General features: G+C 44.2%; 2 protein-coding genes across 4 annotated transcripts in view; one reads left to right on the plus strand and one right to left on the minus strand.

The window, feature by feature from the left end:
- SLC16A12 (solute carrier family 16 member 12) overlaps positions 1-16876 on the plus strand; it is a 50784-nt gene extending 33908 nt beyond the window's left edge. For both annotated transcript variants that reach the window (XM_035138014.2, XM_035138019.2), the window contains 5 exons: positions 6749-6852; positions 8604-8747; positions 10677-11268; positions 12099-12358; positions 14266-16876. In XM_035138014.2, the coding sequence (XP_034993905.2) occupies positions 6749-6852; positions 8604-8747; positions 10677-11268; positions 12099-12358; positions 14266-14513 (1348 nt within the window). In that variant the 3' untranslated portion in view covers positions 14514-16876. The remainder of the gene's footprint in view (positions 1-6748; positions 6853-8603; positions 8748-10676; positions 11269-12098; positions 12359-14265) is intronic.
- A 326-nt stretch (positions 16877-17202) lies between these two features.
- The window catches only part of ASAH2 (N-acylsphingosine amidohydrolase 2), a 42130-nt gene continuing 34214 nt past the window's right edge, over positions 17203-25118 (minus strand). For both annotated transcript variants that reach the window (XM_035137921.2, XM_035137920.2), the window contains exons 14-21: positions 24140-24234; positions 22942-22981; positions 22064-22159; positions 21399-21494; positions 21019-21162; positions 20155-20214; positions 19779-19867; positions 17203-18733 (exon numbers count right to left, since the gene is read on the minus strand). In XM_035137921.2, coding sequence (XP_034993812.2) covers positions 18559-18733; positions 19779-19867; positions 20155-20214; positions 21019-21162; positions 21399-21494; positions 22064-22159; positions 22942-22981; positions 24140-24234 — 795 coding nt within the window. In that variant the 3' untranslated portion in view covers positions 17203-18558. The remainder of the gene's footprint in view (positions 18734-19778; positions 19868-20154; positions 20215-21018; positions 21163-21398; positions 21495-22063; positions 22160-22941; positions 22982-24139; positions 24235-25118) is intronic.

Genomic DNA, 25118 nt, shown 5'->3' on the forward strand with positions numbered 1-25118 from the left:
CCTCACATTTCTAGAAGACATTTCCTGCTGGGCTTCCTCCAACCCCATCACCACACACATCCAGCCTTTGTTTCCTTCTGAGATTATATTTTCCTGTAGCAGTTTTGTTTGGATAATTTATGTGTGCATTTCTTGCTTTTATTAATATATGTGTCAGGGGGACTCCCTACAGGGAGTCTCCCCTTGTCATCCTGACCAGCACTTCGCCCAGCGACAGCGGTAGCAGCGGGTCAGGCGGGGGGAATGAGGAATGGAGCGGAATGGAGGGAGGGCCCAGTGAGGCATCCGAGCCCCAGCCATTTAGTGGAGGAAGGAGGGCTCAGTCAGCGATGTATCAGAGCCCCTGCGCTACACTAGCCAACAGGTGGAAGAGGGAGCGCAGCCGCTTCCGGCGCCTGAATTGAGGCGCGCGCCCAAACACAGGTTTAGGGGGCGGCGTTTCGGGGTCCCCAAGCTATTGTGCTGGCCCCAAAGCAGAAGAGCGCCATTGCCGGATTCTGCGAGTGACTAGGAGGTCATGTTTTCTGCTATCTCTGCACTGTAAATAGTATGCACAATAAAATCCTTAAAAGACAGATCGGACTGGAGCGTCGTTACTCAAGAGTAGCCGCAACAACCCCCTGACAATATGTGAGGTTTTAATTGCAATTGTACTGCATTGATTTTCTTTTGTAATCTGCCTTTGTGTTGGTGTTGGTGTTTGACCTTTACAAGGCAACCTAAAAGTACTGTTTCGGCATTGGATTTAGTAAAACTGCGGAATAAGCTCCTTTTCCAGACCTGGGCATAGCCTGGGGTGGGGACTCATTGAGGAATACAAAGGTGCTGATGACCAATCAGATTCATGATGCTGAGCAAATGAGGTTGCCAGGGTAACAGTGGGCGTGATGTCACCACAGGAGAAAATGTCCTCTCTTTTTTTACACGAGGCTTGGCTTGCATTTTTAGCAAGGGTTTTTGGGAAGAAGAAGGGTGGGGCCAGAGGCCATGTGGGCCAAGGGACGGACAAGCTGTGTGGAGGAGACTCAGGGATGGTGTTTTGGCTGCCTTTAAATCCAGTGCTGTGCCGGTCTAGCAAGCAAGTCCCTCTCGGTGTAAATAATAAACCATATTTCATAAAGACCCTACAGCCTCCACTGTGCCCAAAGGAAACATAAGCCATGGTTGGGTGCCAAGACCCCTTGTATCTTGCACTGCTCAGCAGAGGTTGGGGTGGCCATAACAGTACTTTAAATAACTAAAATTAATCTTAGCACCCGAGGCCACAAGTTTCTTTTCTATACAATAACAGATTAAGCTGCTTATACAACTCGCTGCTCTTTCATCACATCCTAATCTTGCTGTCTGAGGCTTTCTCTGCTTAGTGATAGGACTGGCCTAAGTTCAAAACCTTTCTGAAAATTATGCAAGAGGATGGCAAATGAAAGAACCAAGGTGAGGACAACCTCTTGATAGCACTGCCTCCTTGTCAGAATCAGTACCCAAGGAATTCCTGACAAAACCAGCTCCCCCTTGACTTTTCAAATGTTATCCTGGCCGGTACAGGCGACACCCAAGGGTGTTCTTGGCCCCCGTGCCTGTCAGCGGAGCACACGTGAGCCCGTTCCGCCCCTGTCCAAAAGGACCCATGTGCTGGTGGTTGCACATCGCTTGAATGCATGCAAAATTACTGGCACCCGTATTCTGAGATGCTTTCCCCCAACCGTTGTTAATGTTGATTGATTGTTGGCGTCAGGGAGTGGTCTGAAGGCGAGAGGACTGGAGAATGCATTCTATGGCAGACCAGCTCCTCTCTGATGGAGAGCTGGAGGGGGAAGAGTCGCCCCCCTTCTCCACAGCATGTTCAGAGGCAGAAGCTGAGCATCTTAGGGGGGGGGGAGTTACCCAGTTACGAGATTATGATGACAGAACTGGAAGGGAGGGGGCAGCTAGTCAAGATGTCTCTTGAGAGCGTAGGGGACCCCCCCACTCGGGGGGGGGGGGACTCGGAGGTCGGAACGTTTCAGAGAGCAAAGGAGTTAGAGGGAGGGAGGAACTTTCTGTTGACGCCCAAAATGCTGCGGAAGTTGGAAGGAGAATTAGACTAGCCAACTGCCATAATAATAATAATAATAATATTTAATATTCCAACAGAATATTAAAATACAATAGTCTATTAAACATTAAAAACTTCCCTAAACAGGGCTGCCTTCAGATGACTTCTAAAAGTCTGGTAGTTGTTTTTCTCTTTGACATTTGGTGGGAGGGCATTCCACAGGGCGGGTGCCACTACCGAGAAGGCCCTCTGCCTGGTTCCTTGTAACTTGGCTTCTTGCAGCAAGGGAACCACCAGAAGGCCCTCGGCACTGGACCTCAGTGTCCGAGCAGAACGATGGGGGTGGAGACGCTCCTTCAGGTATACTGGACCGAGGCCTTGCGGAGGGCTGTGTATTTGTGCTAGCAACATGATGCTGTAATAAAAGGACTATAAATCTATCAACTGCTCATTAATTCTTATCTGGGAAGTTTCCGAAGGGAGGGGAGGACTCTCCACACCTGACAGTTGGTGACTTTTTTAAATGTTAGAATTTTGATGTGAGCCACCTTGTGCAGAAGGTGACACATCAGTTTAGGAAATATTTCCCATGACTAAGACACTTTGTATATGATTTGTTGTTGTTTAGTCATTTGTTCGTGTCCGACTCTTCGTGACCCCATGGACCAGAGCACGCCAGGCACTCCTGTCTTGCACTGCCTCTCGCAGTTTGGTCAAACTCATGTTCGTAGCTTCGAGAACACTGTCCAACCATCTCGTCCTCTGTCGTCCCCTTCTCCTTGTGCCCTCAATCTTTCCCAGCATCAGGATCTTTTCCTGGGAGTCTTCTCTTCTCATGAGGTGGCCAAAGTATTGGAGCCTCAGCTTCAGGATTTGTCCTTCCAGTGAGCACTCAGGGCTGATTTCCTTCAGAATGGATAGGTTTGATCTTCTTGCAGTCCATGGGACTCTCAAGAGTCTCCTCCAGCACCATAATTCCAAAGCATCCATTCTTCGGCGATCAGCCTTCTTTATGGTCCAGCTCTCACTTCCATACATCACTACTGGGAAAACCATAGCTTTAACTATACGGACCTTTGTCGGCAAGGTGATGTCTCTGCTTTTTAAGATGCTGTCTAGGTTTGTCATTGCTTTTCTCCCAAGAAGCAGGTGTCTTTTAATTTCGTGACTGCTGTCACCATCTGCAGTGATCAAGAAGCCCAAGAAAGTAAAATCTCTCACTGCCTCCATTTCTTCCCCTTCTATTTGCTAGGAGGTGATGGGACCAGTGGCCATGATCTTAGTTTTTTTTTATGTTGAGCTTCAGACCATATTTTGCGCTCTCCTCTTTTACCCTCATTAAAAGGTTCTTTAATTCCTTCTCACTTTCTGCCATCAAGGTTGTGTATGATTTACACTTAAGTTTGTTTAATAATTATCTTTGTTCAATAAAAAGACCCCTATCCAAAGGGACTGCTGCACATACCTGATGGGCTGTGTGCTGTTTTGTCTCGGTGGACAACATGAGAGACAGAGAGAGACAGCAGGTTTCCTGGTTCTGCCCTGTTTTTTGAGGACTTGCCTGACATGACCCATGTCTCAGACATTGGTTGTGCAATCCCTTTCCAAGACTACCCTCAAAGAGACGGGTGAGTGACCCAAGAAGGCCCCTTCTCTATATATACCGTACTCTTCAAGCATCTCAGATATTCAGAAAATATCTGATACTGCCTTCCTTCAAAATAGAAAATAGAAGAAGAAAAAATAGGCCAGCATTCAGCATTTACATAATATACATGTGTTTTGGAGACAAAATTATTCCTCCAGGTGTTGTTGCTCTCTTTGTTGCTCTTCATTCACATAACACATATCATGCAAACTACAACATTGATTCAGAGCCGCTTTCCACAAATCGTGCAAGGACTGTTCAAGAGTGCATTGCACAAATTTGCACAATGTATTTGGCCCCAAGGTGTGAAGGAGATTTAGGCAAGCCTGTCTCCGTTAGTTCGCAAATGTGGCTTCAGTTCCATTTTCTTCCTGATGATAAAACTTATGCATGGAATTGTACATGGAATTTTGTTCCCATCAACCCAAGGAGGGCAGAAATGTCCAGCCAAATATTTGATATTGCAGGCTGTGTCTGCTAACTTGTCTAGAGGAAAGAGACTGAAGCCTCAGAGCATGGACCAGGAGGAATATCCTGCAGCTCTACCAAGTGCGACAGATGACATAACTGGGGGAGCACATGAAAATGGGCCTCGGTGTTCCAGCCAAATCAGCTGGCACGGAAAGACAGCTCTGAGTTGTTTTTCAGAGGTGAACGTGTTTCAGTTAATGCTGTACCATGATGAGCTTGAAACAAACACTGCCATTAATCATCAGTTGTGCACACACGGGCCCCTCGGAAGGGCAGTTTTCTGTCATGTTTGCAGTTCTCCCAGGAGGAAGCTTGTTTATCTGTGTGAAGCAAGGGGAATGTCTTATCTAAAATGGAGAAAAGCCTTTTCAATCCACGCCTCTTGTGTGTGTGTGTGTGTCTTGCACAGAACAGTGAAAACTGATGTACAGATCATAATAATAGGACATAAACATGATAAGCTTCAATCTCTATTTTATATTCCTTCATAAGAACACCACTCAGTAGATCTGTGTTGTTCGGAACAATACACCTGCTTGTACAGGCTCTGTGCATCCCTGGGATAGGAACTTTGGTATGAGACTACACAAAAGACCGTCACCCTCCTGTTTCTTACAGAAGCAACCTTTCTCATTTCTCTTTGCCATCAGAGGGCTTATTTGAAAGAAGGGGCCCAGTAACCCCCTCACAACAGGGTAAAATCCATGGCTAGATGGTCAATGGCCATTAGCCACGAGGACCATATTCTGCCTCCACACTCTGACACAGTAGGCCTCTGAGTGCCGGTTGCTGGGAAACACAAGTGAGGAGAGTGTTGTTGGGTTCAAGTTCTGCTGGTGGGCTTCCCAGAGGCACCTGGCTGGCCTCTGTGAGAACAGGATGCTGGGCTAGATGGGCCATGGACCTGATCCAGCATGGCTCTTCTTACTCTGTTAAAAATAGGTCTCCCTGAAATAACAAACTGGGCCTTGAGCCCAAAGACATTCCAAGGCCCCTTGGTGCCCTCAAAGTAAAAACTAAATGGAGTCCACACACTGGTGAGGAGAAATGGACAATTTGCCATTCTTTAATACTAATCTCTCTCCCCTCCCCTCCACCGAAAAAAAAAGAAATCTGTAAAATTTTCAGGTTTCCTTGCTTTGCTAATGGTAGGGCTGCTTGATTATCAGGAGTTTCCAACCTTTTGGGACCTGGGGGCATATTTCCAAACCAGAGAAACTGTTGTTGGCAGCACACAGGGGCCCCAACTCTCACCTCCCCTACCCCCTTGAAAATCCCTCTGTGCCTGGGCATGGAAAATGGTAAAAGACTGAGTATTGGGAAATGATTTATAATGAACTGGAAAAAATATTTAAAATTACTTCCCCCCCCCAAAAAAAAACCAGAGTCCTTTCTGTTGGGGATAATTCAGACTGAAATTCCCAGGTGTAAGAAAAGGTGGTTTATGTATGCAACAACTGCGGCCCATGCTTTGTTAGCCCAGAAATGGAAAACGAGCGAGGTCCCAACCAAAGAAGATTGGCAACTTAAGTTGTATGCACAGCTTGCAGGCTTAACATATAGAATAAGAGAACAAGAAGAACATACGTTTAAAGAAGATTGGAAAAGGTTGATTGAATATATGGAAACTAATTGTGTACATCTGAAAACGCTGGCAGCATTAAGATAAATTCAACAGTGTAAATAAGTTTTGGTGGATGTAATAATGGAAAACCGACTGGTATAGTTTTTGTAAAATATGCAGGGATATAAGATATGTAAAATGAACCATGGAAAGAGAAGAAGGGAGTCATTGATATCTTAAGTATGTAAAATGTTGATCTGAAATTGTAAAACAGAAAATTTAATAACACACACACACACACACACACACACACACTTTTAAAAAAACCTCTGTGCCACAATTTGGGTTTTTATGGTTGAGCAGTGGGGAGTATTCTGTTGGCTAAAGGTCCATGAATGTTACTTAACACTAGATAGATGATACATAGATGATAGATAGATAGATAGATAGATAGATAGATAGATAGATAGATAGATAGATAGATAAATAAATAGACAGATAGATAGATGATATATTAGATAGATAGCTGTTGTTGTTGTTTAGTCGTTTAGTCGTGTCCGACTCTTCATGACCCCATGGACCAGAACACACCAGGCACTCCTGTCTTCTACTGCCTCCCGCAGTTTGGTCAAACTCATGTTCGTAGCTTCAAGAACACTGTCCAACCATCTCATCCTCTGTTGTCCCCTTCTCCTAGTGCCCTCAATCTTTCCCAACATCAGGGTCTTTTCCAGGGAGTCTTCTCTTCTCATGAGGTGCCCAAAGTATTGGAGCCTCAGCTTCACGATAGATAGCTAATAGTGCTCATATTCGTTTCTATTATTTCCATTCCTGCCCTCGGGTGAACATGTGAATTATGGCAGTTTCCATGCCCCTTTCCCTTGCTTTGACATCCCTAGCTCAAAAAGCACAAGGAACCACGTTGAATGTAACCCTCTGCCTTTCACTTGGAATCCACCATCCATCCTAAGTTAGTTTCCCTTTATTCTTTAACTGCAGTAGCTTAACATGTTGAATTAATTTTTTCCAGGTGCATCTCAATTTTTTTTGTGGAGTTCCAGACTTACTTTGCTCAAGATTATGCCCGGACAGCTTGGATCCATTCCATAGTAGACTGTGCTACAATGTTTTGTGGTGAGTATTTGGATCAATTGTGTGTATGAGTGAAGTACTTTTAGGCTGCAGTCATATCCCTAAAAGTCTCATTCAATTCAGTAGGACTTCCTTCTAGGCAAATATGCATAGGATTGTGTTGCATGTCTCCTTTTAGTAATGGTGTGATACATAGTCATAAAAAAACAGAACCAAATGAGCAGTGTCTCTGGTTTAGACCGGCCTGATGACCAGAACAAGCAAATCCACACAATCTCTCTGGTTTCCAATTGTTTCATTTAATTTATAGTGCACCCTACAGCTTTGTTAGAGAAAGGGATCTGCTTTCCTGTTATGGTTTAAAATACAGTGGTGCCTCCTGTCTCGCTAGACGAATTTAATTCGTTCCACGGGTCTATTCTTATAACGAAAAATTCGTCTAGCGAATCCCATAGGAATGCATTAAAAAAAATTGATTTTTTTTTTTGCCCATAGGAACGCATTAATTGAATTTCAATGCATTCCTATGGGAAACCGCAGTTCGCTAGACGAATTTTTCATAAAATGAATTCGTCTAGCGAGGCAACCTCCGCAAGAAAAATCCTTTCTTTAAGCGAAAATTTCCTCTTACAGGGCGTTCGTTAAGCGAGGCACCACTGTACATGATACACATTTTAGTAATCAGGGAATCAAAGTTTAAGGCAGGTACTTATTGGAGAAACTTTTAGGATGCACTCCCTTCACTTTGTTTGGTACTACAGTGGTACGTCTACTTATGAACGTGATCCGTTTCAGGGTGCCGTTCGCATCCCAAAAAGTCTGTAAGTAGAGCGTCGCTACTGCGCGTGCGCAAAGCACACTTCCGGGTTTGCCGCGTTCATAACCTGAAAAGCCGCAACGTGAAGCGAACGTAAAACGAGGCATGACTGTAATTACACAAGCTGAAATGCAAAACTCACAGGGCAGGGTATGATTCATTTCCTGGCCTCCGAAGCCATATTTGTGCAAGCAGAAAGGAATTGGCACTTCTTTCCCTGAAAGACCTTTAAAAAATGGTGGTATTTGACTTAAGAGCAGACCTACTGAAATGTGTTAAGCCCATTCATTTCAGTGGGCCTACTCTGAGTAAAATTTAGTTGAACGCCAGCCAGTGTGAACTTTTGTACGTTTAAAAAAATTCACAGACCAGCATGGAAAAAAGACAGAACAGATTTATGAATGAGTACGTGTAAAACTGAGGCAGAGTAGAAACAGACCAATCTGCTCATCATCTATTGTCAAGTGTCACCTGGGAAGGGGATGATGTGGGCTCCTTTGACCCATATGCCAATTGCTTCCCCATCCACAAAGCGCCACTCACTGAGAATTCCCTTATGAGATAATCTCTACCCATATTTCATTTATGAGATGCACAGAGTCATTGTGGGGCATAGAACCTATTTTTTCCCTTGTCGGAGGATAACATTTCAACATAACTTAGGGAGTGTGTTATTAATTTAAATGCACAAATCACCTGGGCTCTAGAGCGGATGCCAATATTTTCTTTTATCCCCTCCCCACCGTTCTTGATATTTTTTTTGAGGGGCAACAGCCATGGTTGAAAGCTTTACGGAGGGTAGGGTGCAGAACCCAGGGCAGCCTTTCTCTCTGTGTGATTCGGGAGCATCACAGATATGTGTGTATCCCTTTATAGTACACAGAAATCTATCCCCAATGTGCATGCCAGCCCATGTGAAAGTACATGTGTTCAAATGGAGATGCACCCCTTTGACTGCCTTCATTTTTGTTTTAAGCTCCGCTGGGGAGTTTAATCAGCAACCACCTCTCCTGCCAAGTGGGCATCATTCTGGGAGGACTTCTTGCATCTGCTGGACTTATCCTGAGCTCCTTTGCCACAAGCCTAGAACATCTTTACCTTTCCTTAGGAATTCTTACAGGTATCATACTTGTTCTTTAGTCGTTAGAGGTATCATATTGTTGTTGCTGTTGCTGTTATTGCTGTTATTATTGTAGCATCAACACTATTATTCTCCATGCTTCAGGAACCTCCTCTGAGAGCCCAATTCTGTGGATTTTTCTGGGAAATAAGCTCTGCTTCTGAATTCATTGAGACTTAACCCTAGATAGGCATCTAGAGGACCGCAACCTTGCAGCAGAGCTCCATGCGTGTTGTTCAGGAGACTAACTTGACTAACCAATGACAAACTTAGTTGGTCTCTAAGGTGCTACTGGAAGGAATTGGTGCTACCTACCTATAACTTGACTAGCTTGTGTGTGTGTTGTGTGTGTTTGGAGCTGCAGCCGCTGCCCCAAATCCAGCTGGTCGTCCTAGTGCTGTTGCTTCACCGGAGGCACCCACTAAGGGAGGACAAGAGGAGGTGATGTTGGCTGATTCTCTCTCCACCTGCAGTCCCTGGTAGTCCCTGAAAATCTGTCCGGGGAGGTTGAGGGACCCCTCAGAGCATATTTGTTGAGGAACACTGAAGGCTGCAGAGAGGAGGAGAGATGGGGTGTGGGGTGTGTGTGGGAACTCCCTCCCCTCCTCTGTTAGTGGACGTATCTGATAATGGATCAGAATATCTTATGCTTTTACATATGACCAGCTGTCAGTTTCCCAACTACGTATTTGAATTAGGACACCATAATTCCATTTTACAGATTGGGAACTGAGGTAAGGAGACAGTGACTTGGACAAAGCCATCCAGTGAGAACCATAACTATGGTGAGATGTGGAGAGGGGAAAAGGAGGGAACCTGGTCAACAAAATCAGGAATATGAAGGAAACAATCAGAACAAAGCCAAGGATATTTTTGAAAAAAATAATAATTCTGACTTGGATTCTCAGATTGCAAATTCAAATGTTGGAAATCACAATGGCATCTTAATTTTGAAATTCAGTAATTCAGATTTGTTGTTTTGGTGGAATGCCATAATTGTGTGCCTATGACTGTTCAAATGTTGGTGTTACAATGTGAGGTTCACCAATGACATCTTTTGAAGTTCTGGTCAAATTTCCCACTACTTCTCACTAAGATTCTCAAGTCTGCAGCTGAAAATTCCGCCCCTCAAACTCTGGATTCTGAAAGGTCATCACATGATTACATGTGATTACAAGTGATTACATGATCCTCCAGTTATAGGCCACACATTGTGACAGTGTGAAGTAAGCACACTAGTTAACCTTCTATGGTTAATTCACTAAATTTAAATGTGGAACCAGCATCTTCGGCTGATTACATTGCCTGGGATCCCCAGCGAATTCAGCCAGTGTGTGTGTGTGTGTGTGTGTGTGTGTGTGTGTGTGTGTGTGCGTGCGTAATAACCTGCAATGTTCTGCTAGTTCATTTTCTTCAAAAATGAGGAACGGAAATGTTTACACAGAAATTGCTGACTTGTTGAAACTCGCATTATAGCCACGATGATGGGAGCTTAGTGCACAGACCCCTGCAGTTTAATAACAATTTTGTAGAAATGCTGTACTCAAATGCTGCCAATAGCTTGTTTGCTAAGAAGAAAAGGTCCCTGTTACAGCACATATTGTGCGAGTGCTTCAGTATCGGCCTTCAGCTCAGTTATTGCCCATAAATAGCCAGCACTTTGAACTAGTAGATTTCCATTATGCCTTGGCAGCTGCCTGAATGACAATGACTATGAGAACCATCTATGGAACTCACTGCTGCAAGATATGAGATACAGTGTGCCTCTTGAACATAGCAAAAATCTGAGAGCAAACTATGAAGGAGGGCTATTTTCTTCATGCTGATCTCATTGGCCTCTTGCATGGTTAACAGAGAAAAGAAATAATGATGGGATCTGCATTGCTAACAAATCATATTTTGCTTGTGTTTGTGGTTTTCTTCTTCCAGGCCTGGGATTTGCACTTTCTTATTCACCAGCCATAGCCATGGTGGGCAACTATTTCAACAAGAGGAAAGCCCTGGCTTATGGGATGGCCATGTCGGGCAGCGGAATTGGCACCTTTATACTCGCCCCGGTGGTCCAGCTCCTAATTGAACAGTTTTCCTGGCGGGGAGCCTTGCTCATCCTGGGAGGTTTCGTTTTAAACCTCTGCGTCTGCGGTGCCTTGATGAGACCGGTTGCAGGCAAAGAGGACCGTAAGAGCGTGCCCGACTTCCCAGAGCAGGAGTTTGGGCCGGAAGCACAGAAGCAGGACTTGACGCAGTGGTCGGTCTGCTCCCCTCTGATCAAAGTCTGGTCCCACAAATACCTGTGCCAATGCTCGTGGCAGGAGTACCACTTTCTGCTGAGGCCGGACTTTGTGGTGCTCGCGGTGTCCATCTTGTTCATGGCTTACGGCTGCAGCCCCCTCTTCGTTTACCTGGTGCCTTATGCCTTAAGGGTCGGGATGAGTCATCAGCAGGCAGCCTTCCTCATGTCCATCCTTGGGGTTGTCGACATCATCGGCAACATCACTTTTGGATGGCTGACAGATAGACGGTAATGGCCCAGAGCGATAACATAAAAAGCTGGGTGATGTGGGATAACGAGCCCCATTGCATGCCCCACGGATTATTTTCCATGTTGAGAAGAGTGCATATTTCCTCCCTTCCCCCCTTCAGCAATAAAATTTTTATTGTGGTTTCCATTTTATCCAGTACATCTCGGGCTGCGTGTCCCTGCTAAATATTACAGGCTAGTTGGGACGTGGGTGGCACTGTGGTCTAAACCACTGAGCCTCTTGGGCTTGCTGATCAGAAGGTCGGCAGTTCGAATCCCCACGACGAGGTGAGCTCCCGTGGCTCTGTCCCAGCTCCCTGCCAACCTAACAGTTTGAAAGCATGCCAGTGCAAGTAGATAAATAAGTACTGCTGCGGCAGGAAGATAAACGGCGTTTCCGTGCGCTCTGGCACTCGTCACGGTCCTCTGTGTGCCAGTAGTGGTTTAGTCATGCTGGCCACATGATCCGGAAAACTGTCTGTGGACAAATGCCGGCTCCCTCGGCCTGAAAGTGAGACGAGCGCTGCAACCCCATAGTCGCCTGACTTAACTGTCCTTTACCTTTTTATTACAGGCTAGTGTCCACAACCAGAGGAGACAAAAATCCAACAAATGCAACAGAGCACATCCAGGCAGAAAACATGAGGATCAGCCCATGGAGTTGAAGATAGATAGATGATACGTAGATAGATAGATGATAGATAGATAGATAGATAGATAGATAGATAGATAGATAGATAGATAGACCTCAGCTACAGTGAAGATCACGGATATCAGATGAAATAAATATGACTTCATTGCAACTGACTCTCTTGTCTACTGCCTTGCAGGTGTTTGAAGAAGTATCGTTACGTTTGCTACTTCTTTGCGGTGGGGATGGATGGCCTGTGCTGCCTTTTCCTTCCGGTGCTCCAGAGCTTTCCGCTCCTTGTGCCTTTCTCCTTCACCTTCGGGTATTTCGACGGAGCCTACATCACGCTTCTCCCAGTGGTGACCGCGGACGTGGTGGGCACGGCTTCCTTGTCATCCGCCCTCGGGGTGGTGTACTTCCTTCACGCCATACCCTACCTGATCAGCCCACCTGTTGCAGGTCAGTTTTGTATGTGAATCGGCTTCCCTGGTTATGTATGAATCTCAAGTACATGGCTTTACCGGCTCCTTCCTTTTCTTTCCAATCGCTGCTTGGATTCCTCTTGCACTAAACTGAACACTAGAGGGCAATACATTCCTTCTGTATGCAAGGCAAATGCAAGAAAGAGGACTCTAGGAGAGATCCAGTTAAGAGGAAACGAACAAAACAGCAGACACCATACTGCATTGTTGCTATAAAGCCAGTAATACTGTATTTCTCCTGTTTTAAGACGTAGCCATAAAATAAGACGTAGCAGGATTTTCAAGCATTTGAGAAATATAAGCCACACCCCCAAAATAAGCCATACTGATAGGCACAGTTCTGGAGGGTGCCAAGGAAGAGGAGCCTTGCCAGGAACTGGCTGCTGCTGCTGCTGCCGCCGTGCACAAACCTGAGCTGCAGGGAGCCTTGAGCCAGCGGGACCCAGCAGCAGCAAGTAATAAATCAAATGCATTACCATATTAACAGTTTAGCTTTTAATCTTCATGATTACCTGTGAAGCCCATTTGCAAAACACTACCTCTCTTTTCTTGCCTTTCCCCTTTCTAAGCTGCTGTGAAATCCATTTGCAAAACAGTAGCTCTCTGTTCTTTCCTTGCCCACTTTCTACAGTAAGCTGCTTGAAGTTTCTTGTGTCTCCTATTGTTCTCCAAGTTGCAAATCTTGGTTTCGATTTCCCAGCTTCTGTCTTTCAACTCTCCAACCCACTTCAGCAGACACTGTTCACACCTCGGCTGCAATTGCATGCAATTGCTTTCACCACCAGGGTACTTTTCTTGGTGCAAAAGTAGTATTTAAGCATGGTTGATGCAAGCTGTAATTGCATGCACATTTTACTCAGCACTGTGGGTCTTTCTCCCCCAGCACCAACCATGTAGATTGCTGTACCATACTTAATAAAAAAAATAAGACATCCCCTGAAAATAAGCCATAGTGTTTTTTTTAAAAAAAGGAAAAATAAATATAAGACGGTGTCTTATTTTCGGAGAAACACGGTATGTGACAGATCTGAACAGAATTCTTCATTGTCTTCTGGGTATTTTTCTTCATTCTCTCGCTGTGAACTTTCAGTGCAAAATCACACCTTGTTTGTGTGATTTTTTTGTTTTGTTTGTTTGTTTTGTTTGTGTGATTTTTTTGTGTGTAATGCAAAGGCCACCTATGGATACTCTTGTGCTGCTATTTAGAAGTAGCATTTGCCACTGTCACCAAATGTCTGCGTCAAGGCAACTCAAATTATCTGCCAAAGAAATTGGAACCATTCGCCTTATGTGAGCTATGTCAGCTGCGAAGTGCATTGGGGGACTGGGACTCAGTTGCTCTCAGCCTGACCCCTCATGGGATAGTTGTGAGGACAAAGCAGGGTAACCCACATCCATGCAGACGACCATGGGATACAGAGGCTGATAAGGATGATAATACCTTCTGCTTCTTCTAGTTGCATTGCACCTAGCAATGTAGAGAGTGGAAGTCCTGCCTGTCATATTGCTCAGCATGTCCTCTGGCTTTCGAGATTTCACCAGGCGTCATCAACACATTTTCAAGGATGACCTTTGCAGCCATAAGGGTTTGGTGCTCCATAATGCATTCTTAAGAATGTACACTCCCCTGGAATCTTTTGATAAAGGGTGGTGCGGTCGTACCTTGGAAGTCTAATGGAATCTGTTTCAGAAGTCCGTTCAACTTCCAAAACGTTCGGATACCAAAGAATGGCTTCGCGTTCCAAAGAACGTTTGCAAACTGGAACACTCACTTCTGGGTTTGCTGCATTCGGAAGCCAATTTGTTTGGGAGCCAAGGCGTTTGAGATGCAAGGTACATAAATTGAAATAATAATAATAAGCAATGTTGTGTCTTTCCCCACAGGTTGGCTTGTGGACACAACTGGCAACTACATGGCCTCGTTTCTGCTGTGTGGGTTTTCCATGATATTCAGCTCGATGCTACTGTGTTGCGCAAGATTAGCCAAGAAGGCGAAACGGACTCCCTTGAGGCCTGGGGCCAAGCAACCAAGCTGGACAAATGGAGCCATTGCCTATTCTGTAACTAGAGAATTAGATCACAGAGGTGTGGAGCTGCTGGCCAGTGAGGCAAACAGCTATAGCAAAAGATGACAACGTGCTTGAAAGGGCCCTCCCCATCTCCTTAGCGTACCCAAGAACCTTTTGCTAAGATAGATTTTTGTTAAGTCTTGCTACACTATTTGAAGATGTTCCTCCCCACTGGAAGAAAGGAGAGAAGGAGTGCTCCATTGCATGGGAGTTTTGTTTTCTGTCCTTTCAGCAGGTCAAAAGCCTGTGCCCTAATGAGGATAGCAGAGAAGGAGGAAGTTCTTCTCTGAGGATGTAGTTAAGATAGTTTCTAACACAGTGCCAGGGAGGTGAGGGTGCCCCTGTATGCACAAAGAAGGCAAACTAGACATTCAAATAGATGATAAAATTGTGTGTAAAACAATGTTGACACAGTAAAAAGCCTTTTAATTTTGCACGTGGCGGGTCTTGCCTGGAATAAGCAGGGGTGAAAAAAGGTTAAATGTGTTCTTTGGTTAACTCTGAAAAATCAACAGATGCCTAAGGAACTTGGCTGTAGACCTGCTGTTTTATACTGTGGTTAACATCATTTCAAAAGGTCACAAAATCTGCTTTGTGATGTGCCTAGATTTGATAAACAACTGGGATGTGGCTTTTGGAAGGCTGGCGATTCTCACAGGTTTCTTCTTTAAAACATCTGAAAACAATTTGAGGGAACGAATGGAAGGAACGAATTTCCATTTGAAAAAACTCATAGCGAAGCTGGCTCTAGCATCACAAGGGGTTGTTGCGACATTGCTGGCACGAAGGCAGCTTTCTACTGAGCAATACTGAGCTTTTGCAGTATTGATCTGTAAAGTAAACACACTGGAATATCTTGAGTGATGCATCCAACCAACCATGTGGGTTCTTGCTTGTGATGTAGCCACTTAAGTGCAGTTGTCTATGGTAAGCTTCACCCTCTTGTTTGGGAAGTATAATACAATGAACGCCTAGAAAGGGGCCTACGTTAAATTTAACTAAGGTTTGTTCCTGAGAGTCACCTATATTTTAAAGCCTTTTTGATTTCCTAAAAGGCAGTTAATTTTAGCTTTGATATTCTTTGTGTGCTTGTTCTGCTCAGTTGCACACTTATTAAAACCCAGAGAACACTCATTGTTGATGAGTGCATGCAAGAGATGGGGGAGAAATGAGTTCAGTTTGCATTTGAAGTTGATGCAGATGAATCCTTTCTCCATTCCTTCAGTGAATGCATCCAGTGTTAATAATGCAGGTGGTGCTGTCTAAACCACTGAGCCTCTTCGGCTTGCCGATCAGAAGGTTGGCGGTTCGAATCCCTGTGACTGAGTGAGCTCCTGTTGCTCTGTCCCAGCTCCTGTCAACCTAGCAGTTCAAAAGCATGCCAGTGCAAGTAGATAAATAGGTACTGCTGTAGCAGGAAATTAAACAGTGTTTCCATGCGCTCTGGCTTCCATCACGGTGTTCCATTGCGCCAGAAGCGGTTTAGTTATGCTGGCCACATGACGCAGAAAGCTGTCTATGGACAAACGCCGGCTCCCTCAGCCTGAAAGCGAGATGAGCACTGCACCCCATAGTTGCCTTTGACTGGACTTAACCGTCTAGGGGTCCTTTACCTTTTCCATTTTTTAATAATGAACATTCTCTGGATTCTGATGAGCTTGATAGTGAACAGACCCAGTTTACACTTCCTGAACAATATGTGAGCCAAAACACAGCGCTCCTTACAAATTTGCCTCTTTTGCCTTGTATTTCTCCAACCGAGAATGTGTACATGTGATTGAAAAGTGCACGTGGAATGCATATATTAGTAAAATCCAGCCCCTGCCCAACAAAGATGCATTATGTCAGAAGAAAACTGCTTGCCGAAATGCATATACTAAGCAGAAGTATGCAAGTGGAAGGCATTTCTCTGCGTTTCAGCCACATCTCCTGCTTAATAGCATAACAATTATAAAGCATTGCAGTGGCTCTTTTTATAGGCATAGCTAGCCACATTTGCTTGTTTATGATGCAGTTATGTGGGTGCAACCTGTTTGTGTGAGGCAGTTCTCTCTGTGCAGTTGTGGTCACTTCAAATAACCTATATTATGGCATAGCTGGAATCTGCACATCTGTACTGAAGCGGTTTCATATATATAACTTCCCACGTGGGGTGGCAAATGGTTTTGCATTGTTCACGGTTGGTGTGTATTGGACCTTGTCTGTTCTGTTGGCCAAAAGTAAGAATTCTATTACATGATCACCCACATGCAGGAGAGACATTCCAATAATGGTTGATCTTACAAATGGCTACTAGACCTCTTCAAGTTTCCTTAACGCAAACCATGAGGAAACTTTTTTGGTCACTCAAGGGTAATCCATGAGGTGACACATGCAGAGAATTAAGTGGGTGGGACTGCTGCCTTGTTTCTGTCTCCTCCTCCTCCTCCTCCTCCTCCTCCTCCTCCTCCTCCTCCTCCTCCTCCTTCTCCCCCCCTTCTTTCTTTTCCCTCCCTCCTTACCCAGCAGGCTTTGGGGACGGGTGAGGGAGACCAGATCATTCTGAACTGATTGCTTGCAGAGGGGATTCACCTGTTAAACATGTAAAGCCAACACGTTCTCGAAAGAAACTTTGGGAGCCATCACCCCAATTATATAAGGAACTCTCTATTGATCTGTTGTCACTTGGACATTCCACCGCTTGCTGCTAAAAACCGATGATTCTCTGAGCTAATCCTTCCACTGTAAATCAGAGTCTAGTAAGTCTGTTGCATAAATAGCTAGGCAATTTAATATTAAATTAACAGCTTGCTTTAATCAGTTTCAAAAGGTTAATCAGTATATAAATTTCCAAATCAAACCAGTGACCAAAGACTGAACACACACTTCCCCAAAGCTACATTTGGCGAAATATTCTACTGAATTTAATTGTGTTCGTGAGTAACATTTCAGGGGAGCTAGTGCCTGCAGGCCTTGGCCAATGCAGTATGCAATGCATCCCCCAGCCACAGCGAAGTTATCAACTGCTTTTCCTTTCACAAAGATGTTCAAATCTCACGCGACATACAGTCCTGTACTGCTGGGACTGGCAGGTGGACACCTGGATACAGCTCATTGTTTCCTCCCTACAACTTTTCACAGTATGCTTTCCTAAGGCCCTCCTAGGTAGCCAACACTGCTTCCTCCAGGTGTTATGGGTAACAACTCCCATTAGGCTTAGACAGCTTGTGTTGGCTGGGGCGGATGGGAATTGGAGGGTATCCAGTTGGCCAGTGCTGCATTAGTACAGACATGTTTCTCTGTCCTGAAAGAATGAGTAGCTTTTCACAGTAGCCCATTTAGCTCAGCACAACTTTGGGGCAATGTTTTAGCACCCGAGTTACAAATCTTTGAACACCTGCAGTGAACACTATTCCACAGAACAGGCTTATAAATTTGCATTTCAGCTCAGTCGGCAGAACATGAGACTCTTGATCTCAGGGTTGTGAGTTTGAGCCCCATGTTGGGCCAAAGATTCCTGCATTGCAGGGGGTTGGACTAGATCAGTGTTTCCCAACCTTGTGCCTCCAGCTGTTTTTGGACTACAACTCCCATCATCCCTAGCTAGCAAGACCAGTGGTCGGGAATGATGGGAATTGTAGTCCGAAAATAGCTGGAGGCACAAGGTTGGGAAACAGTGGACTAGATGACCCTCAAGGTCCCTTCCAACTTTACAGTTCTGTGATCTATGAAAATGCTATTAAATAATAGTCATTAAAGTATAAGTACTATGAGCTACTGACTAGAATGAGACACCAGAAACAACTGTGTTTCATTTTAAACACTTGAAGGCTGGTACAAATATTCCGGCTGTCTGTCTTTAAATTTACTCCCTTTAGATGTACTCCCCTGCACAACCAACCTACTATCTCTATTGCACCTGGCATCTCATTTTCTACTGCACAGCAGAGGACTGAGAACAAATTGTGAGTACTGTGAACACTGTCACAGAATTCATACCAGAAGTCATCCTGTTGGGAGGCTAATGATGGAAATGGCCACTACTGCTACACAAAAGCCTCCCATTTATTTACATCACGCTTATGATAAACATTCCAGCTTCTGGCTACCAATTTTACAATTGCAGATTTCAGTTTGAAACTTCAAATGTGGAAGATGAGCCATTAAACGCCCGAATTGAGCCCAGCAATTCTTTGCTGTGACCAAAGTATTGTAGTCTGTAAGTTCCTGGTTCAGTATTGCTTTGAATGTGCCATTGTAACTGAGATGTGCTTCGTCCCCAGTTGCCTTTTTGCCAGATGAACCTGGTTGGGAGAGCAAGGGTGATGGATTAAGCCAAGTCAGAGAATACACATTTGTTAAAACACAAGCAACAGTTACCAGAAAAGTACAGTTCATTGGGCAAGATAAGCTTCGTGGCCCCTTCCAACTCTACAATTCAATGATTCTATGGGAGAAAGGGACACGATGGATCCCTGTTGTGTGCTTCCCGGTCCCATGTCTTCAGGAATGGATTGGGAAATGAGATTGCAAGCAGGCAATTTGGTTTTTTTTATTGGAACGTAGGCGAGCTAATAACTATGGTATATCCAGGTAGCTATCTGAAATGTCACGGTTTGTGTTTTATGGTGTCTGCTTCCTATGCCCAACTGGGATGAACAAGGGCCCTGATATTATGAGCAATAAATTTCAAATTAGATGTTGAGACATTTAAAGCCATAATTGCTGAAGGTTAACATAATATACCTATATATAAGCCCATTCATCAACTTTGTATTTTTACATTTATACTTCCCGTTTCTATTGTATGAAACAGGCTGCATCAGTGATAATTTTGCACAAAAAGGAATGCAGTTGCCTGGTGGCCCCCAAATGGATAAAAGATTGCACCAAGCAAGCCTCCCTGGGGAGTGCATTCCACAAATGTAGAAGCAGAGGTGCATGCCATTGCTTTTGGAGGACATCATCAAGGACAAGCTACATGATACATGGGGAGGCTTCGAAAGAAAATTTCCCTCCCAGGTTGTGGTCCCAGTAAAAACCACTGCTCTGTAAATTGCTGTTTGGAATGGAACAGAAGCTCTCACTGGAACCAAGAAGAACTTGCATCTTGTACCAAGGAATTTTCGCCAGTACTTTGGCAGAGAAGCATAAGGGTTAAATCCTACAATTGTCCCCTACCTGATTGTCTCCCTCTTAAAGGATGCTATTTGCATTTTAAAAAAGAGGATCACTGCAACCTGAAAGCAATGCTTTTAGGATTGTGCAAAGGTTGGCCCACAGCGTTTGAGGAAAATGTAACTCCTGCCAGTTTTCAGTATTATTATTATTATTATTTAATTGGCTCACCTGGTGTCCCACGAAGCATCATCATGCACTACTTGCCAACTTCTGGAAGCATTGTCAAATTTCTCTACTATGAGAAATGTGAAACTGGTCTGGGAAAAGAAAGTTTACAGAACAGTGACCCAGAGATTATTATGTGAAGCATGAGATGAAACTGACCCCCTTGCCTCTGCAGAGGCTCGTTGGCCTAAATGTCCCCCCCCCAAATGTGCCTTTTAAAGCTTCCAGTGCTATTCCTTCCCCTCCTTTGTTTCCTCTCTTTATCCCTTATGCTCCCCTATTTCCTGCACCTCAAATTTCTGCATATAAATGCAGGGAGCTGGGGGTGGGGGGCTGGAAACCAACGAACCCAGAAAAACCTGTCCCTTAAGATTCTTACCATATTTGCTGCAGAATTCCTTGGATTTGCACCAACAAAATGAACATCAACGACTTCGCCCTGAGGTGTGTGAGAGAGAATTGTTCTTGAGGAAACAAACACTATGTTGTGGGTACACATCACACAACACTGCTCCTGCGCAAGGAGGTCAGGTGATCATCGCTACTTCCCTCTGAGCACTAGGGTGGTGTTTAGGAGCCACTAAACAGACATAAAAGAATGTGTGGTATTGTGTACAGTGGCTTTGAAAAGAGGGTGGGGCTATTTCTCTGCTGCACAAATGGTGTTGTTTTGGTTCAATAAAGAACTCAGCAGGATGGAGGGTAGTGGTTATATTTTTACCTTTTTTGGGGGGGGGGTTAAACATTATTTTCGTAATTTATTTCATATGTCTTTCATTTGTATTTCGTTAATTCAGATTTTGTTCTTCTGTGTTTCAAAATTCAGATTGCATTTCAGAAGCTAACTCTCCACCGATCTGCACAGTAGGGCAAAAAAAGTCCCTTTCTGACATATAAGCATTTGGAGAGGTCTGCCCGAACTTTCATCATGTGTGCGTTGCAGTAGAGTGTGTGTGTGTAGAGCTAAATAAATCTGGAAAGGGTGTGTGTGTTGAAAAAGAAGCCTGAAAATAATAAATGAAAAAAGTGTTTGGGGTTATCTCATTCTTTTGGTTCATATCTATTTAATCCAAGATAAATATCAATGGGGCAACTACCATTCTGATTTCTAATTCTATTTCCCAAATGCATATCCTAAATTAGTATATTTGATGCAAGTTAAGAAACTGCATAATTTCCGTGTTCAAAATGGTACAAAGAAGAACACCGTAGGATTTTATTTTTTAAAAAATTGTATACATACCACCCTGTACTTTGACCGTGCATCTTGTACGATGTCCCCAAATTTACTACCAAGTGGTTTTGCATCGAGAACAGGAAGCAAAAGGTTCAGACTTATGTTGTAAATGACTGGCTCTGGGAGTTTGGGCAAGTCCGGAAGAGTATCCTGAAATGAGTTAAATTTGCTTTGAAATGGCAATGGTCTGTTGCGTCTTAATGATGTACAGGCATGGAAAAGTGAAGGGGCAAGAGCTTAGCACTTGCCACCATCTACCTAATGGTAGAGCCGGTCCTAAATACTGAGTGTCCAAGCTGCATTACAAAATAGAACACAAAAGAAAAGACCTGCTCTTCTGTTTTGATGAAATATAGAGAGTCGCATCTGTACAGCTCAGCAATTACCTTAGCAATAGCCTTGGCCAGAGCACGGAATGACTGGATATAAGCAGAAAGGGTGTGTGGCCCAAAAATGGTAGATGCTCCTTCGTATCGTTGAGCCTGTGAAGTGACATAGGAAAACACTTGAGTTCTGGGCTGGCATCAAGGGCCTCAGCACTTGCCAAAGTGCCCCGCCTGCCCCTGCTGCTTTCATGTGGTGGCGGGGGCTTCTTTGGAGACGTGCCGAAGTTCCCATGTGACCCCTGTAAGCAAGGCTTCAGCAGGGTGTGGTGCCAGAGGCAGGGTAGGATCTTTCTGTTTCTGTTTCGCCTCAGGTGGTGAAGGAGAGGGGGCCCCTCTGATCTGGCTTCTGTGCGCAAGGAGAAGGAATAATAACCTCCACTCCCTCTGGGAGTGTAACGTGATGTAGTGGCAGCAACAGAATAACAGGGAGAAGGCCCTCTGGGGTTTATTGTTGCTTCATGCTCCTGCCTAAATTACTAGATGACGGGCACATTGGAGAGGTGCCTTTGTATGTAAATGGGGCTTCCAATCTACCCACAATTTTTCTGGAGGTAATTTTGAGTCATTCCTTTGCTGGTGTGGGTGTTAACGAGTTTGCAGCTGTAATGAAAGATGGTCAGATATGAAAGATTGTTGTTGTATGAGAGTGGTGCCTGTTTATTTACCTGATATTCTTCGTAAGTAGTTATATAGTGGGTATAAATATTACACAGTCCCGAAAGTATAATGTTCATTCCTGGTTTCCCTTGACTCTCAAATTCCTAAGAAACAGGTGCACAAATGAGTCAATCGGCATGAAGCAGAAGAACTAATGACTATTCAGAACTAATGACTGGGGTTGAATCATGCGTTAGCTCCATGGGCCTGTAGGGTGCACAGCCAAAGCAGCAGAATTTGACCCTCCGCACATCAGCTGTAAAGTGGGGGGGGGATGCTAAATCCTGCTCAGTTTAGCAAGACCAGGCATCCCCAAACTGCGGCCCTCCAGATGTTTTGGCCTACAACTCCCATGATCCCTAGCTAACAGGACCAGTGGTCAGGGATGATGGGAATTGTAGTCCAAAACATCTGGAGGGCCAAAGTTTGGGGATGCCTGAGCAAGACTGTGGCAGTGGGCATGTGAGCAGGACGGGATGGGACTACGGTAGTAGAAAGAAACTATTGCCCAAGCTAGCTTTTTATAGTGGTCTATTGATTGAAAGCGAAAATGAATAAATCAAGAGCTGGGCCAATCTCATATAATTTTGAAGCTGTGAACTTACACTTTTATTTTGGTCTGTACAGAATATTAAAAGTAAATCCAAGTTTTTACCATGGGGCACTGCCTTTTAAGATATTCCCCAAATATTCCCCAATTTTGGATAATTTTTTTTATTACTGCCCCCTCTAATTGCATTTGTTAATTTAGCTAATTCCACATAACTTAATAATTTTTCTTGCCATCCTCCTCTTTTTCCCCAATATTTAGCAAGTAGAATTCTTGCTGCTGCAACTGCATATAAAAGGTTTTTCACCCTGTTTATTTATATCTTCCTCCACTTACACTTTTAACAGCTTCACGCATCCTTCTACCAGCCATTGTCCTGAGAAACATGAAAACAGATAGATATATCAGTGTCAATACTATTCCATTGAGCTGTAAGTAAATCAGGTTTCAAGACTATCAAAGCGCCTTGAAGGTTTGTAGGTGATTGGTATGGAACCAATTTTTTATGTTGTGAACCACCCTGAGGTCTATGGATGGAGAGCGGTACACAGACTTATTATTATTATTATTATTATTATTATTATTATTATTATTAAGCACCCCCCACACACTTGGTGCCCTCCAGATGTTATGGTCATGCTGGCTGGAGCTGATGGAAGTTGTACTTCCAAAATCTGGACGGGATTTAGGAGAAGAGCAAAAACAATTACTGACATCCCTGACATTGCACAAGGGAATAGAAAATGACTTGTAGATCTAGATCAGAGCTACTCTTTAAGTTAGGCATCCCCAGACGTCGGCCCTCCAGATGTTTTAGACTACAATTCCCATCTTCCCCGACCACTGGTCCTGTTAGCTAGGGATTATGGGAGTTGTAGGCCAACACATCTGGAGGGCCGCAGTTTGGGAGTGCCTGCTTTAAGTTAACCTGAAACTTATAGAACAAGCTAGTGACTAGATTAAGTCCCATTGCTTTAAATATGACTGATACTGCAATCATATATTATTGCAGGTAATTGGGCACAGAATTGCAACCTTAATCATGGCTTACCTTTTGCTCAGTTGTGTCCACTGTGTATTAAATATAACATAGTTACTATGCTAATGTGTACAAAGTCAAACAGGAATGGATCTTTTCCAGTGCTTTTTCCCCCTGGGGGTATTCAAGGGTACACAGTACCAGCCCCACCTTTTTCTCCGCCCCCCCAAATGTTAAAAGTGTGGCACTTACTGTGACAACTTCATGGTTTATACTGGTACCTTTTTTATTCTTAAAGAGAGAAAAAAAGCACTGGACCTCCTCCTTTTAAGTTTGCAGTACTTTAATACAGAACTAATATGCCACTCATATTGTATGTTTGCCCTTTCCACTTTCCCAGCTGTTTTTCAATCCATTCCCAAACGCACAGCTGGAGGTCTTCCAGAACTATCTCTTTCCCTTCAACTATTTATCCTGCTTTTGAAAGCACTGTGAAGGTCCTTAACACACATTAATGAATGCACTTTACTACCAACGTAGACTCTGAATACATACGTAAACTCTCCCGGAAGAGCCACTATTGCCACAGATCCAATGGTCGCTATTTGAACATCAATCACATGCGGGTGCCATGGGTAAGGTTTTGAAAGCTTAAGAAGTTCAGGAAGTAAAGGAGAATCTCACGTTAGCCTTTATTCTGAAAGATGCCATTCTGGCTGAATCTAGACACATCAAAGAAGCGTTTCAATTAAAAGCATTCTAAATTTAAACACGGAAAACGGGTAGAGAAAACCGAGACTCCATGGCACCATCTGGTGGCACAATGTTACATCGCGTATACAACACATATAAATCGCTTTTTCTTTACCAATCTAGCTGAGTCCTCTGAAACAGCCCATCCTCATCCCCACCAAAATTGTGGGGACTAGTGACTGATCAGAGAAAAGCGAATGGAGGTATGAAGAGACGTGCCTCCATCTATGCTCCACTGGTGTATTTGTAAATAAACTCAAATATTGCACAGTGGCAATCAGCCTCTTCCAGGAAAACCAGCCTCGGAAAGTGCTTTGTTCCTGGAACTTGTTTTTGCTCAGAGAAGACTAGTGTGTGGAGCATTATGTTGACTATCTAGGTCAGGCATCCCCAAACTGCGACCCTCCAGATGTTTTGGCCTACAACTCCCACGATCCCTAGCTAACAGGACCAGTGGTCAGGGATGATGGGAATTGTAGTCCAAAACATCTGGAGGGCCGAAGTTTGGGGGTGCCTGATCTAGGTCCACATCAATTAGATTACTCAAGTCAGAGCTGACATTACGGCCAGCAGCAACCAATGTTAGCATTTGTCGCCCGGGGCAGTTGTGAGACTGCCCAGGGCAAGGACAAAGCCAGTGCACACATGCCCGGCTACTGGTGAGTCCGGTGGTGCAATCAAATGTGTGATTGTTCCCAGCATGAAGAGCAAAACACACAAGCCATTGATTAAGGCTAAACTGCTTTATTGTGGCAAAATGCAGAGTCTGTCTCTGTATGCC

Source organism: Zootoca vivipara, chromosome 5, assembly GCF_963506605.1.
Source record: "Zootoca vivipara chromosome 5, rZooViv1.1, whole genome shotgun sequence".
NCBI lineage: Eukaryota > Metazoa > Chordata > Lepidosauria > Squamata > Lacertidae > Zootoca > Zootoca vivipara.